This window comes from Mustelus asterias, chromosome 8 (genome assembly GCF_964213995.1).
Source record: "Mustelus asterias chromosome 8, sMusAst1.hap1.1, whole genome shotgun sequence".
NCBI lineage: Eukaryota > Metazoa > Chordata > Chondrichthyes > Carcharhiniformes > Triakidae > Mustelus > Mustelus asterias.
In genome coordinates this window covers 50,658,198-50,673,382 of record NC_135808.1, presented here as the reverse complement: position 1 = coordinate 50,673,382, position 15,185 = coordinate 50,658,198, and the positions used below count along the sequence as shown (strand labels likewise).

Here is a 15,185-nt window from a genome sequence, read left to right as displayed (position 1 = left end):
TGGTCTTGAACAGGGATTAGTGCTGGGACTTCTATTGTTTGTAATATATACAAGTGACTTGCAAGAAAATATAGTTGGTCTGATTAACAAGTTTGCTGATGATATTAAGATTGCTGGAGTTGCGGATAGTGATGAAGATTGTCAGAGAAAACAGCAGGATACAGATAGGCTGGAAAATTGGGTGGAGAATTGACAGGTAGAATTTAATCCAGCCCAATGCAAGATGATGCATTTTGGTAGATGCAATTCAGGTGGGAGCTATAAAATAAATGGCAGAACCATCAGGAGCAGAGACACACAGAGAGATCTGGGAGTACAGGTCCACAGATCCTTAAAAGTGGCAGCACAGGTGGAAATCTGATGAAGAAAGCATATGACGTGCTTGCCTTCATCGGCTGGGGCATCGAGGATAAAAGTTGGCAAATTATGTTCCAGTTATAGAAAATGTTGGTTAGGTCACATTGGGAATACTCTGTTCAATTCTGGTTGCCACACTACTGGAAGTTCATGGTGGCTTTCGGGGGAGGACAGACAAGGTTTACCAGTATGTTGCCTGGTATGGAGGGCATTAGCTTTGAGGAGAGATTGAATAAACTGGGACTGTTCTCCCAGGAAAGATGGAGGTTGAGGGGGACCTGATAGAAGTTTATACAATAATGAGGGGCATAGATAAGGTGAAGAGTTGGAAGCTTTTTCCCTGGGTAGAAATGACAATTACAAGGGGCACAAGTTCAGGGTCAGGGGGGAAAGGTTCAGTAGAGATGTGCAGGGGAAGTATTTTTACACAGAGGGTGGTGGTGGCCTGGAATGCACTGCCAAGTGAGATGGTTAAGGCAGTTACGTTAGCGATATTTAATACTTTCCTAGATAGAAACATGAACAGGTGGGGTATAGAGGGATATAGGGGCTTGGTCTAGATAGGACAATGTGATCGGCGCAGGCTTGGTGGGCTGAAGGGCCTGTTCCTGTGCTGTATTGTTCCTGGTTCAGTTAGATAAAGCATTTGAGTTGGAGGGGGAATCAAAGGATACACAGGGGAAGGCTGTTGAGTTGGATGATCAGCCATGATCATAATGAATGGTGGAGCAGGCTCGAAGGGCCGAATGGCCCCCTCCTCCTCCTAGTTTCCATGTTTCTATGTAAGATTTAGTGATGCTTCATATGCCAATCTTCTGGGTCGGTTTTTGAGCAGCGCAGGGTTCATCAGATTCTTGGTGGGAAAGAATACGAAATGTTACACTTTAGTTTGAGAATCCAAGAAGAGTAAAAGAGTTGTGAAAAGCACTCAGTGATCTCTGTGGGATAATGTCCTCTCCAAGATAATGCAGCTGAAAAAGGCCAAGAATAGATTTCGTTCACAGAAACACAATGTTCAAGAGAAGGGAGATCTCAAAGATACAAAGACTTAACACAAGTCACTAATTATCAAACTGCTTTACAGATAAACATGTCTGTTCCTAGAAATTACAAATTATGTTGGGATGTTATAAAGGAAAAAGACATGTTTTGCTTTGTGTCAATGCAGGATTTATGATGGTTTTGGTTCATTTAAATGTGTTCTCTTTAAAGAAAGCGGGCTGAAGATATTACACTTTCTCAACAGTTTGAGGACCACAGCATATTGCCTTGTCGAACACCAGTATCCTGAAATGGAAAGAATTCAAATTCCTCCCAGTGCCATAATGGGATTTGAACCCATACCTCCCAGAAAAACCCTCAGGATTAACAGTCCTGTAACATTCTTACTGTGCTCCCATCCCTCCCTGTTTCCAAACTGGCATTTTCACCAACTCAGCCCTTGTCAATGCGCTAGCAATTGCAACCTTTGATATTTATATTGTTCATCCAATTAGATTGATAAAGACAAGTGATGATCATTGGCTCAATGATCAATGGACACAGCTGGAAGAGTTGGGTGTGGAGAAACAAAGGGGTTGTCTCTCTGCTCAGCTAGTCTGAGAATCAACTGGCTTCTGGTAAAATGAAATTTAAGATAGTTGGAATTTGGAAAGTGCGTTGTAAGTGAATTGGGGAATAGGTTTTTGCAGGGATGGATACAGAAGGGGGTAGGGTTGGGGGTGTGGAAGGGGGATGTGGCTGGGGAGTGATACAAGGAAGTAATCAGAGATGGTCTTATCTCTGATTGAAACTATGGGAGCAGTGAGACCACGTGAGATGGTTAAGGTCAAGAGGCAGGTGGTGAATATGGGGTGGAGAATTGTGATTGTGATGGTTTAATCCCAGCAACTTTCAGTTTCTTCTCTGTTTTCAATCTTGTCACTCAAGAGATTCCAGATCAAACTGATCATTTTCAAATGAATGATCATTGGCTTTGAATCCAATCTTCTGCAGATGTGTCTTTGATTGACAGGCCAAGCAGCCAATCCGGACAATCATTTGGTGAAATGCAGCCAATCAGCTGATGGGGAGGTGGGACATTTCCAAAGCACTCACCAGACAGAAACGGAATATTCTTAATGTTTATTACCTTTTACACATTGACATTGACAGAAAAAACAGCCCAGCCAGAGGAAGCTGGAGAAATTCACAGGGAGAATGGAGGTTTATTAAAACACTTGTGGAGATTTTCTCAATAACATGAGAATCCTGTCCCTTTAAACAGTGACTAAAGCTTCAATTGTAACTGCAGGGTGAGCAGGAAGGAGGTCTGGTTTACTGAAGCAGACACTTCACAGGGTCACATTTTTATTGTACAGCTGACACTCTTCAGCATCTTCCAGAGGTTATACTTGTTATCACGAGTCGACACTGTCAGGACAGGAACAGCACGGGGTTAGATATAGAGTAAAGCTCCCTCTACACTATCCCAATAACGTGCTTTAACCTCTGACCCTCAGAAGTGTCTCAGACTCAGTCCCGAGAAGGAAGAGAGTTGTAACTCAGTGCTGACAATGACCTTTGCCCTCCCAGCTCACCCCTGTTCTATTCCATGTTGTGTCTCCTCTGTGGACTGTCTCTAACACTCTAGGCACATTCTGATCTCCTGACGCTCTTGCTGAGGGGAGAGGAGAGGCTCACGTGGGTGAGGGCACAGGAGAAGCGGGCGTTGGACTCCCAGTCGGAGCCAGAGAGGGTCAGCAGGCTGCTGACGCTGTAGGTGTTGTCTGAAGCTCGCAGGTAGTTGCTGGTCTGAACCCCGTTGGAAATGGCTGCACCATCCTTCTTCCATTTCACCTCCACCTGATCGGGATAGAAGTGATCGGCAAGGCACACCAGGGTGGCAGTGCCCTTGGTCTTGACCTCCTCCGGGGAGGGGGGCAGCAGGGTCAGCGTGGGTTGTGAATTCTCACGGGCTGAAAGAGAAGAGAAGGAATTTTAATCACTGCCATTTCAGGCTTTCAACTTCCCGAATATTGACTGGGATCAAATCAGTGTCAATGTTTCAACGTTACACAATTCTGCAAATCCATTCCGGGGGAATTTTTTTAACCAGCACGGAACAATCCCAACAAGAGAAGGGGCAGTTTTGGGCAGTTTTATAGAATGAATCTCGGCTTGTGGAAGGTGTATCAGTGGGAGAGCATTTGGGTAATAGTGATCATAATACAGTTAGATTTAGAGTTGTTATGGAAAAGGGGAAAGAGCGATTGAGAGTAAACATTTTAAATTGGGAAAAGGCCAATTTCACGAAACTGGGATTTGCCAAAATGATAGCCAGGTTCCGCACGCATGGGGACGGCCTCAACCGGGAACTTGGGTTCATGTCACACTATCTGTAACCCCCACAACCTGCCTGGATGTGCAAAATCTCACTCGCTGTCCTGTCTGGAGACAATACACGTCTCAAGGAGAAGTGGCTAGATGGGTGGAGAACTGGCTTAGCCATAGGAGACAGAGGGTAGTGGTCGAAGGGTCTTTTCCCGGCTGGAGGTCTGTGACCAGTGGTGTTCCGCAGGGCTCTGTACTGGGACCTCTGCTATTTGTGATATATATAAATGATTTGGAAGAAGGTGTAACTGGTGTAATCAGCAAGTTTACGGATGACACGAAGATGGCTGGAATTGCGGATAGCGAAGAGCATTGTCGGGCAATACAGCAGGATATAAATAGGCTGGAAAATTGGGCGGAGAGGTGGCAGATGGAGTTTAATCTGGATAAATGCGAAGTGATGCATTTTGGAAGAAATAATGTAGGGAGGCGTTATACAATAAATGGCAGAGTCATCAGGAGTATAGAAACACAGAGGGACCTAGGTGTGCAAGTCCACAAATCCTTGAAGGTGGCAACACAGGTGGAGAAGGTGGTGAAGAAGGCATATGGTATGCTTGCCTTTATAGGACGGGGTATAGAGTATAAAAGCTGGAGTCCGATGATGCAGCTGTATAAAACGCTGGTTAGGCCACATTTGGAGTACTGCGTCCAGTTCTGGTCGCCGCACTACCAGAAGGATGTGGAGGCGTTAGAGAGAGTGCAGAGAAGGTTTACCAGGATGTTGCCTGGTATGGAGGGTCTTAGCTATGAGGAGAGATTGGGTAGACTGGGGTTGTTCTCCTTGGAAAGACGGAGAATGAGGGGAGATCTAATAGAGGTGTACAAGATTATGAAGGGTATAGATAGGGTGAACAGTGGGAAGCTTTTTCCCAGGTCGGAGGTGACGATCACGAGGGGTCACGGGCTCAAGCTGAGAGGGGCGAAGTATAACTCAGACATCAGAGGGAGGTTTTTTACACAGAGGGTGGTGGGGGCCTGGAATGCGCTGCCAAGTAGGGTGGTGGAGGCAGGCACGCTGACATCGTTTAAGACTTACCTGGATAGTCACATGAGCAGCCTGGGAATGGAGGGATACAAACGATTGGTCGAGTTGGACCAAGGAGCGGCACAGGCTTGGAGGGCCGAAGGGCCTGTTTCCTGTGCTGTACTGTTCTTTGTTCTTTGTTGATTCCCCCCTCATTCTTCTGAACTGCAGTGGGGGCAGCACGGTGGCACAGTGGTTAGCACTGCTGCCTCACAGTGCCAGGGACCCAGGTTCAATTGCCAGCTTGGGTCACTGTCTGAATGGAGTTTGCACATTCTCTCCATGTCTGTGTGGGTTTCCTCCAGGTGCTCCAGATTCCTCTCACAGTCCAAAAGGTGTGCAGGTTAGGTGAATTGGCCACGCTAAATACTCCCTCAGTATCCCCGAACAGGCACCGGAATGTGGCCACATGGGGATTTTCACAGTGACTTCATTGCAGTGTAAATGTAAGCCTATTTGTGACTAATAAATAAACTTTAAAAAAATATAATCTTAACCAACACAATCTCTCCTCCTACATCAATCCCACTATCGCAGAAATCATTCCAGTAAACCTTTGCTGCACTCCCTCTGTCGCAAAAACGTCCTTCCTCAGATAAGGAGAGTAAAACTGTACACATTATTCCCAGTGTGGCCTCACCAAGGTCCTGTATAACTGCAGAAAGACAGAATTACGAGGGACAGAGATAGGGTAGATATGAGGAAACTTTTCCCCTTAATCACAGAGGCAGCAGATTTTGAGGGACTTGAGGGAAATCTTTTCACCCAGAGGGTGCTGGGAATCTGGAACTCACTGCCTGAAAGGGTGGTGGAGGTGGGAGCACTCACAACATTTAAGAAACATTTAGATAAGCGCTTGAAATTCCAAAGCAAACAAGGCAACGGACCAAGTGCTGGAAAATGGGATTGGAATAGATAGGTGCTTGGTGGCCGGCACAGACATGGACAATAGAATCCCTAAAGTGCAGGCAGAGGCCATTCGGTCCATCGAGTCTGCATCGACTCTTACCCCATAACCCCATGTATTTACCTCACTAATCCCCCTCACCTGTTAGAATTTTATAGGTCTCCATGAGTTGACTCTGAACTCCAGTGAATATAAGTCTTAACCAACTCAATGTCTCCTCATTCATCAGTCCCATTATAACAGGAATCAGTCTGGGATACCTTCTCTGCACTCCCTCTGGAGCAAAAATATCTTTCCTGAGATAGGGAGACCAAAACTGCGCACAATATTCCCAGTGCGGCCTCACCAAGGCCCTGTATAACCGCAGCAGGTCAGAATTATGAAGACATAGAGCAGATATGAAGAAACTTTTCCCCTTTTAGCAGCAGATTCAAAAACCAGGGAGCATAGATTTAATCTCAGAAGCAGAAGATTTTGAGGGATTGGAGGAAAAACTTTTTCACTCAGAGGCTGTTGGGAATCTGGAACTCACTGCCTGAAACAATGGTAGATACAGGAACCCTCACAACATTTAAGAAGTATTTAGATGAGCATTTGAAATTCCAAACCATACAAGGCTATGGACCAAGTGCTGGAAAATGGGATTAGAATAGTTGGGTGCTTAATGGCCGGCAGAGACAGGATGGGCTGAAGGGCCTCTTTCTGTGCAGTAAATTTCTATGAGACGATGACTGAGCCAAGATGGCCGAGAATGTAAAGTGACCAGCTTCTGGAAAATTCCGATGTGGGTTATATTTGACTGATTGTCCTGAGAGAAGATGGAATGTCACACCTGAAAGATGTCAGGGATTTCATCAAACAGGAAATAGAAATGGAGATAGAAAAAATGTCTCAGACTAAACTTTAATCTCCTTTTGTTACGGAAACAATGGAGACTGATTGTCACATCTCAGCAGACATTCAAAACCCACCTGCTGTTGAGTTATACCTCAGAATGTGGAAATGGTCTGAGTTCAAAGTAAACTGACACTGGGGTGAAAGACATGTTTGTTTGTTACCTTTCAGGAAACAACAGGGAAATGGGTTAAAAATCCAACTGCACACCTGAGCTGTGTGTACTGGTGCGGGTGTGACAGAATGTGAGTTGAGACATTCCTCCGGATGGTCCAGTTTCCTCCCACAGTCCAAAGATCTGCAGGTCAGATGGATTGGCCATGCTAAATTACCCCTAGTGTGTCCTTTAGGTGGATTAGCAATGGTAAATGCGCAGGGTTACAGGGATAGGGTGGGGAGCCTGGGTAAGAAGCTCTTTCAGAGAGTTGGTACAGATTCGATGGACTGAATAGCCTCCTTCTGCACTGTAGAGATTCAAAGGCTAATAAAGGACTATGTGGACTGTGTAAGGTTTCCACGGGTGAAGGGATCCATTTTAAATGAACCCTGTTGAGACCAATCGAGTGCGGGATTCCAGCTGATTACTCCTCACCCAGGAGCAAAACAAAATTGGGATCGAGTTCAGGAAGTTAACAAACGAGGGACCTTGTCTGAGGACTGGTCACAACATGTACACAGCAAGATCCCACTCACAGCAATGAGAACAATCAGCATTTTCAGTGATGTTGGATCCGGGATAAATATCGGACTGAAATCGTCCCAGAGAGAAAGTAACTGAGAGTCTCTCCAAAAGCCTGGAACACTGAAGCCACTGGATTGTGGGCCCTGCTGTAGCTGTTTGTCATCAGAACTTTAGCAAGAGATAAGCAGGGAGTGGAGAGAGCAGAGTGAAAGCTGGGGGAGGTGGCACCTCGGTGTCTCACTGTGCTGGTGCTGTGACCAGTTATATCAGAGAGTGTGACAGGGAGTCCGACTTCACATCAAACTCTGCCTGTGTGTGTCACACTGAGACTGACAGGAGCCTAGAGAGTGATTTCACTCCATGCTGCAGGAATGTGAGCACAGTCTGCAAACGTCCAGATCTCCTCCACACGGTGGGTAAAAGCTGCTTACTTATATCTTGCTGCTTAAAGGGGGGAATGGAAGGAAAGAAATACAGCTGGGCTCCCTGTTCCACACAATGTTCTTCAATCAACCATTTCATTGACTGCAGCTTCCTCACCAACACCTTCAACTATTCAGCATTTGTGTTTGAGAAAGTTTCAGCATTGAAAGGGTTAATAACGGAGGATTGGGCTTTACTTACTCAGTCTGAGTTTGGTTCCTTTACCGAACGTAAGGCACACTGACAGCTTCCAGTGCAGGAGCTGTACAAAAACCTCTGCTCTCTGCCTCACTCACTCACTCATCTCTTCTCTCTCACTCTTTCTCTCTCTCTGTTTCTCTCTCTCTGTTTCTCTCTCACTCTTTCTCTCTCACTCTTTCTCTCTCACTCTTTCTCTCTCACTCTTTCTCTCTCTCTGTTTCTCTCTCTCTGTTTCTCTCTCTCTGTTTCTCTCTCACTCTTTCTCTCTCTCTGTTTCTCTCTCTCTGTTTCTCTCTCTCTGTTTCTCTCTCACTCTTTCTCTCTCTCTGTTTCTCTCTCTCTGTTTCTCTCTCTCTGTTTCTCTCAATGTCTCAGTGTTTTGTCGGGAGAGTTGAGAATTCTAATTTGAGATGATGAATCTTTCAGCTGCTCTTCATATGTGGACATGGAGAGTAAGCGGGAAACTCGAGGCCTTCAGCGAGCGGTGGACACCACAGGGACTGGAGTGTGTAGTGGACAGTGCAAATAATTTGTCCAGTTTCCTTTCTTGTCTTTATTATATATTATATAAAACTGTGGGATGTGTCAGTACAGGAGGTGGGACTGTGTGTCCATTATTATATATTATATAAAACTGTGGGATGTGTCAGTACAGGAGGTGGGACTGTGTGTCCATTATTATATATTATATAAAACTGTGGGATGTGTCAGTACAGGAGGTGGGACTGTGTGTCCATTATTATATATTATATAAAACTGTGGGATGTGTCAGTACAGGAGGTGGGACTGTGTGTCCATTATTATATATTATATAAAACTGTGGGATGTGTCAGTACAGGAGGTGGGACTGTGTGTCCATTATTATATATTATATAAAACTGTGGGATGTGTCAGTACAGGAGGTGGGACTGTGTGTCCATTATTATATATTATATAAAACTGTGGGATGTGTCAGTACAGGAGGTGGGACTGTGTGTCCATTATTATATATTATATAAAACTGTGGGATGTGTCAGTACAGGAGGTGGGACTGTGTGTCCATTATTATATATTATATAACACTGTGGGATGTGTCAGTACAGGAGGTGGGACTGTGTGTCCATTATTATATATTATATAAAACTGTGGGATGTGTCAGTACAGGAGGTGGGACTGTGTGTCCATTATTATATATTATATAAAACTGTGGGATGTGTCAGTACAGGAGGTGGGACTGTGTGTCCATTATTATATATTATATTAAACTGTGGGATGTGTCAGTACAGGGGGTGATGCTGTGTGTCCATTATTATATATTATATAAAACTGCGGGATGTGTCAGTACAGGAGGTGGGACTGTGTGTCCATTATTATATATTATATAAAACTGTGGAATGTGTCAGTACAGGAGGTGGGACTGTGTGTCCATTATTATATATTATATAAAACTGTGGGATGTGTCAGTACAGGAGGTGGTGCTGTGTGTGTTGGGGTTTTTGTAAGGCTCTGTATCACTGTGTAGGAGGAGCTGTAACCGTACTGACAGTAATAATCAGCGACATCCTCATTCTGTACATTGCTGATTGTCAGGGTGTATTGTGTCCCAGATCCACTGCCGGTGAATCGGTCGGATATTCCTGTGAATCGACTTGATGCAGCATAGATCAGCAGAGCCGGTTTCTGTCCTTCTCGCTGTTGATACCAACTCACGTAACTGCTAACAGATTGACTGGCCGTGCAGGTGATGGTGGCGGTCTGGCCCAGGCTCACTGACAGCACCGGGGGAGACTGGGTCATGATGATGTCTCCACTGATACCTGAGGGGTAATAGAGAAACAGAGTGAAGTAAGAACTGTCACAGAAAGACGCTGTACAATGACATATTGTTGGAGACACTGACTGTTCCTCTCCTTTCAGCATTTTCCCTTCAATCACAAGTCAGGAGAATTGGATTGAAATGGAGAGCAGGAAAATATTCAAGGTGGAAGGAGAGAGATTTGTACCTGCGATGCAGAATGCCAGAGGCCAGAGCAGCTGGATGGCTGAAATCATGGTGTGTGGTCGTGTCCCTGTGCCTGGTTACTGATAAACTCTCCCTTCACTGGGCTCTGCTTTATAAAGCTGCAGCCTGTCAGAGTCTCACTGCCTGTTCCTCAGTTTGTAAATGGTCTGACCCAGAGAAACCACGTCAGCACCTTTCACTTCCTCTTCTTCTCTCTCCCTCCCTCAGTCTCTGTCCCTCAGTCTCTGCTCCCGCTCTCTCTATTCCCTCTTCTCTGTTCCCCCTCTCTCTGATCCCCCTCTCTCGGTCTCTCTCTCTTGTTGTTCCTGTCTTATTCTCCTTCTTTGCCCTCTCCTTCACTCATTCTTTCTCTCTTGTCATTCTCTCCCTCTCCCTTCCTCAATTCAGCTCTCCTTCTCCATCACTTTCTCTCCAGCACTTCTATCCGTCTGTCCACTCATCTCACTCTGCCCCAGAAGAGGCACCACCCTCCTGGTATCCACTCTGTCAGTCCCCTCACAATCTGATATGTTTCAATAAGATCACCTCTCATTCTTCTAAACTCCAATGGGTTCAGGCCCAACCTGTCCAACTTTTCTTCATAAGATAACCCCTCACCCCTGGAATGTGTCGAGTGAATCTTCTCTGAACTGCTTCTAACACAATGATATCCTTTTTCAAATAAGGAGACCAAAATGTACAGTATTCCAGATGTGGTCTCACCGAGACACTGTACAGCTGCAGTAAAACTTCCCTATTTTTATATTCCATTCTCCTTGTAATAAACACCAATATTCCATTTGTCTTCCTAATCACTTGCTGTAGCTGCAGACTAACTTGTTGTGATTCATGTCCCAGGACAGCCAGATCCCTCTGTAGCACCGAGTTGTGCAATCTCTCTCCATTTCAATAGTTTACTGCTGTTCTCTTCTTCCTGCCAAAGTGGACACCTTCACATTTACGCAGTTATATTCCAAATGTTTAGCCACTCACTTCCCTTGTTTCCATCTGTTTGCAGACTCTCTATCTCCTCTTGATAACTTACTTTCCCCAACTATCTTAGTGTCAAAAAACAAAGAAAATTACAGCACAGGAACAGGCCCTTCGACCCTCTAAGCCTGCACTGACCATGCTGCTGTCATTGGGACATCAGCTCCATTCACTCCCTTCATCCAAGTCATTGATATGGATTGTGAATAGTTGTGGTCCCAGCACTGATGGTAGGCTAGTGAAAAAGGTTGGATCCCATGGGATAAAGGGGGAGGTGGCTAGATGGGTGGAGAACTGGCTTGGTCATAGAAGACAGAGGGTGGTAGTGGAAGGGTCTTTTTCCGGCTGGAGGCCTGTGACTAGTGGTGTACCGCAGGGCTCTGTATTGGGACCTCTGCTGTTTGTGATTTATATAAATGATCTGGAAGAAGGAGTAACTGGGGTGATCAGTAAGTTTGCGGACGACACAAAACTGGCAGGACTTGCAGATAGTGAGGAACATTGTCAGAGGCTACAGAAGGATATAGATAGGCTGGAAATTTGGGCAAGGAAATGGCAGATGGAGTTCAATCCTGATAAATGCGAAGTGATGCATTTTGGTGGGAATAATGTAGGGAGGAGCTACACGATAAATGGAAGAACCATAAAGGGTGTAGAGACGCAGAGGGACCTGGGTGTGCAAGTCCACAGATCTTTGAAGGTGACGTCACAGGTGGAGAAGGTGGTGAAGAAGGCATATGGCATGCTTGCCTTTATAGGACGGGGCATAGAGTATAAAAGTTGGGGTCTGATGTTGCAGATGTATAGAACGTTGGTTCGGCCGCATTTGGAATACTGCGTCCAGTTCTGGTCGCCACACTACCAGAAGGACGTGGAGGCTTTGGAGAGAGTACAGAGGAGGTTTACCAGGATGTTGCCTGGTATGGAGGGGCTTGGTTATGAGGAGAGATTGGGGAAACTGGGGTTGTTCTCCTTGGAAAGACGGAGGATGAGGGGAGACTTAATAGAGGTGTATAAAATTATGAAAGGCATAGATAGGGTGAACGGTGGGAAGCTTTTCCCCGGGTCGGTGGTGACGTTCACGAGGGGTCATAGGTTCAAGGTGAAGGGGGGGAGGTTTAACACAGATATCAGAAGGACATATTTCACACAGAGGGTCGTGGGGGCCTGGAATGTGTTGCCGGGCAAGGTGGTGGAGGCGGACACACTGGGAACGTTTATCTAGACAGCTATATGAACGGAGTGGGAATGGAGGGATACAAAAGAGTGATCTAGTTTGGACCAGGGAGCGGCGCGGGCTAATTGTTCCTGGTTTCTCGTTTCAAGGCTTCATTCTACGATCATCTTACTGGTGCCAGTACAGAGTGAGACTGCGGATAGTTGGGAACCTGTCTCGGGGGCAGGGGATTCATATGGTGTTCGTGGAAGTGGAAATGACTAGGGTTGGGAAGCATTTTCCGATCGGGGCCATTGTGATCTCCAGGACTCGTTTCGATCGCCTCAGGGGGTCGGAGAGGAATTTCCCAGATTTTCTTTTCCCCATATTGGCCCTGGGGTTTTTCACTCTGGGTTTTCGCCTCTCCCTGGAGATCACATGGTCTGGAATGGGGGGGTGGGGGTAAGTTAATAGGTTGTAATGAACAAAGCATCGTAGCTGTGAGGGACAGCTCGGTGGATAGGATATTGGTATGTAGATAGGCTGGAAAATTGGGCGGGGATCCTGGATTCAGGATTCAATCCTGGACCGGGGAGCGGCGCGGGCTTGGAGGGCCGAAGGGCCTGTTCCTGTGCTGTATTGTTCTTTGTTCTTTGTTCTTTGTTCTTTGATTGTTCCAGAATTCCACTAATTACAACTTCCCAACCCCAAAACAATCATTTACCCCTCTCTCTGGTCTCTGTTCGCTAACCAATCCTCTTTTAATGCTAATATGTTACCCACACACCATCAGCTCGTATCTTGTGTAGCAAGATTTGATGTGGCAATTTATCAAATACCTTTTGGAATTCCCTATATATCACATCTACAAGTTCCCTTCACCCACTTTGTGACTTCCTCAAAAGTGAACAATCACACATTTATAACATAAAGAAACTGCTCCACATCCACCATGGTGTCCATGTCCCACTGGACCCTCCAATAGGGACCAGTAAACATGGGCCTCCTTCCCACTGGAGCCTCCAATAGGGACCAGTAAACATGGGCTTCCTCCCCACTGGAGCCTCCAATAGGGACCAGTAGACATGGGCCTCCTTCCCACTGTAGCTTCCAGTAGCTGAGCTTCAAACTCCACATCCTATCCATCACGTAGGCCTCTTATTTCCATCTCTACAACATTGTCCGTCTCTACACTACATCAGCCCCATGAGCGCAGAGACTCTTATCCCTGCTTCTCACTCCTCCTAACTCTATTATTCCGATATCCTCTCCCGGCTCCCTTCATCTACACTCCATAAACCCGAACTTGTCCCAAACGCAGTGAGTCTGGATCCTGTCTCACACCAAGTGTCGTTCCAACACTACCTCTGACCTCACTGACCCATCACCCCTGACCTCACTGACATGTTACCCTTGACCTCAGTGACATAGGAATATAGAATCTTGAAGCAAGAGTAGGCCATTCGGCCCTTCAAGCCTTCTCCACCATTCATTTTGATCATGACTGATCATCGAATTTAATATCCTGATCCGGCCCCTTCCTCTCATATCCCTTGATCCCTTTAGCCCCAAGAGCTATATCTAATTTCTTCTTGAAATCAGACAAAGTTTTGGCCTCAACCCCATTCTGTCAAAGTGCATTCCACACATTCTCCACCCTCTGGGTGAAGAAATTTCTCCTCACCTCAGTTCTAAAAGGTTTACCCTTTATCCTCAAACTTCAGTGAATATAATCCTAACTAACTTAATCTCTCCTGTTACCCCTGACCTCACTGCCCTCCAATTCCCTCCATGGCCTCACTCCTCCCTACCTCTGCAGACTCACATTCCCTCCCTCACCTTCCATCTTCTGACTCTGCTCTCCTGCCCATCGCTGCTTCCTTCATCCCACCATTGACTGCAGAGCCTTCAGACATCCAGGCCCTGCACTCTGACCTCCCACCCCTAATCCCTCCCCCTCTCCAAGCCTCTCTCCCCATCAAGCTCCATCCTTTCACCCAAGTCTTCAATCTCTCCTCTTCACGTTCCTCCACCCCCACCCTCTCCCACCCCCGTTCCTTACTGCCGCTCTGTGACACATCTTGGGCTGTGTTGTACACGAAGGTGCTATATAAATTCAGGTTCTGTGTGGATTTCGGTTGGGGTGAGAATTGGACACTGGTGAAGGCTCCTGCAGTCAAATATCCTGCCGACAGGTTCCAGAGTTCAACACACAGAATGAGACATTGTAGAACTTTTTAATAATTTATTCATTCACGGGAAGTTGGTGTCACTGGCTACACCAGCATTTATTGCCCATCCTTAATTGCCCTGAGGAGATGGTGGTGAGCTGCCTTCTTGAACCGCTGCAGTCCATGAGGTGTAGGCACAACCACAGTGCTGTTAGGGAGGCAGTTCCAGGATTTTGACCCAGCGACAGTGAAGGAATGGCACTATATTTCCAAGTCAGGATGGTGAGGGACTTGGAGGGGAATCTCCGGGTGGTTGTGTTCCCAGTGATCTGCATCTTTCCAGTTAGTAGTGGTTGTGGGTTTGGAAGGTGCTGCCTCAGGAACCTTGGTGAGTTCATGCAGGGCATCTTGTAGATGGTACACACGGCTGCCACTGTTCGACAGTGGTGAAGGAATTGAATGTTAGTGGAAGGGGAATCAATCAAGCGAGGCTGCTTTGTCCTGAATGATGTTGAGCTTCTTGAGTGTTGTTGGAGCTGCACTCATCCTGGGAAGTCGAGAGTATTCCATCACACTCCTGACTTGTGCTCTGTAGATGGTGGGCAGGCTTTGGGGAGCCATGAGGTGAGTTACTCTCCACAGTATTCTTAACTACTCACCTGCTCTTGTAACCACAGTATTTATATGGCTTTTCCTGTTCAGTTTTTGGTCAATCATAACAACCAGGATGTTAATAGTGGGGGAATTCAGCGATGGTAATGACAGTTAATGTCAAGGGGAGATGTTAAAATTCTCTCTTGTTGGAGATGGTCCTTGCCTGGCACTTGCGAGGTGTGATTGTTACTTTCCACTTGTCACCCCAAGCCTGGATATTGTCCAGATCTTGCTGCATTTGGACATAGACTGCTTCAGGATCTGAGGAGTTGTGAATGGTGCTGAACATTGTGCAGTCATCAGCGAACATCCCCATTTCTGACCTTATGATGGAGGGAAGGTCATTGATGAAGCAGCTGAAGATGGTTGG

The 15,185-nt window shown here is 46.2% G+C and overlaps 1 gene segment (V, D, J or C); it reads right to left on the bottom strand.

The window, feature by feature from the left end:
* Nucleotides 1-2,466: 2,466 nt before the first annotated feature.
* Nucleotides 2,467-9,985, bottom strand: LOC144497141 (Ig kappa chain V region Mem5-like). The segment is given in 4 exon segments: nt 2,467-3,314; nt 7,864-7,902; nt 9,372-9,659; nt 9,846-9,985. Coding segments are annotated over 4 exon segments (705 nt in total).
* Between the last annotated feature and the right edge of the window lie 5,200 nt (nt 9,986-15,185).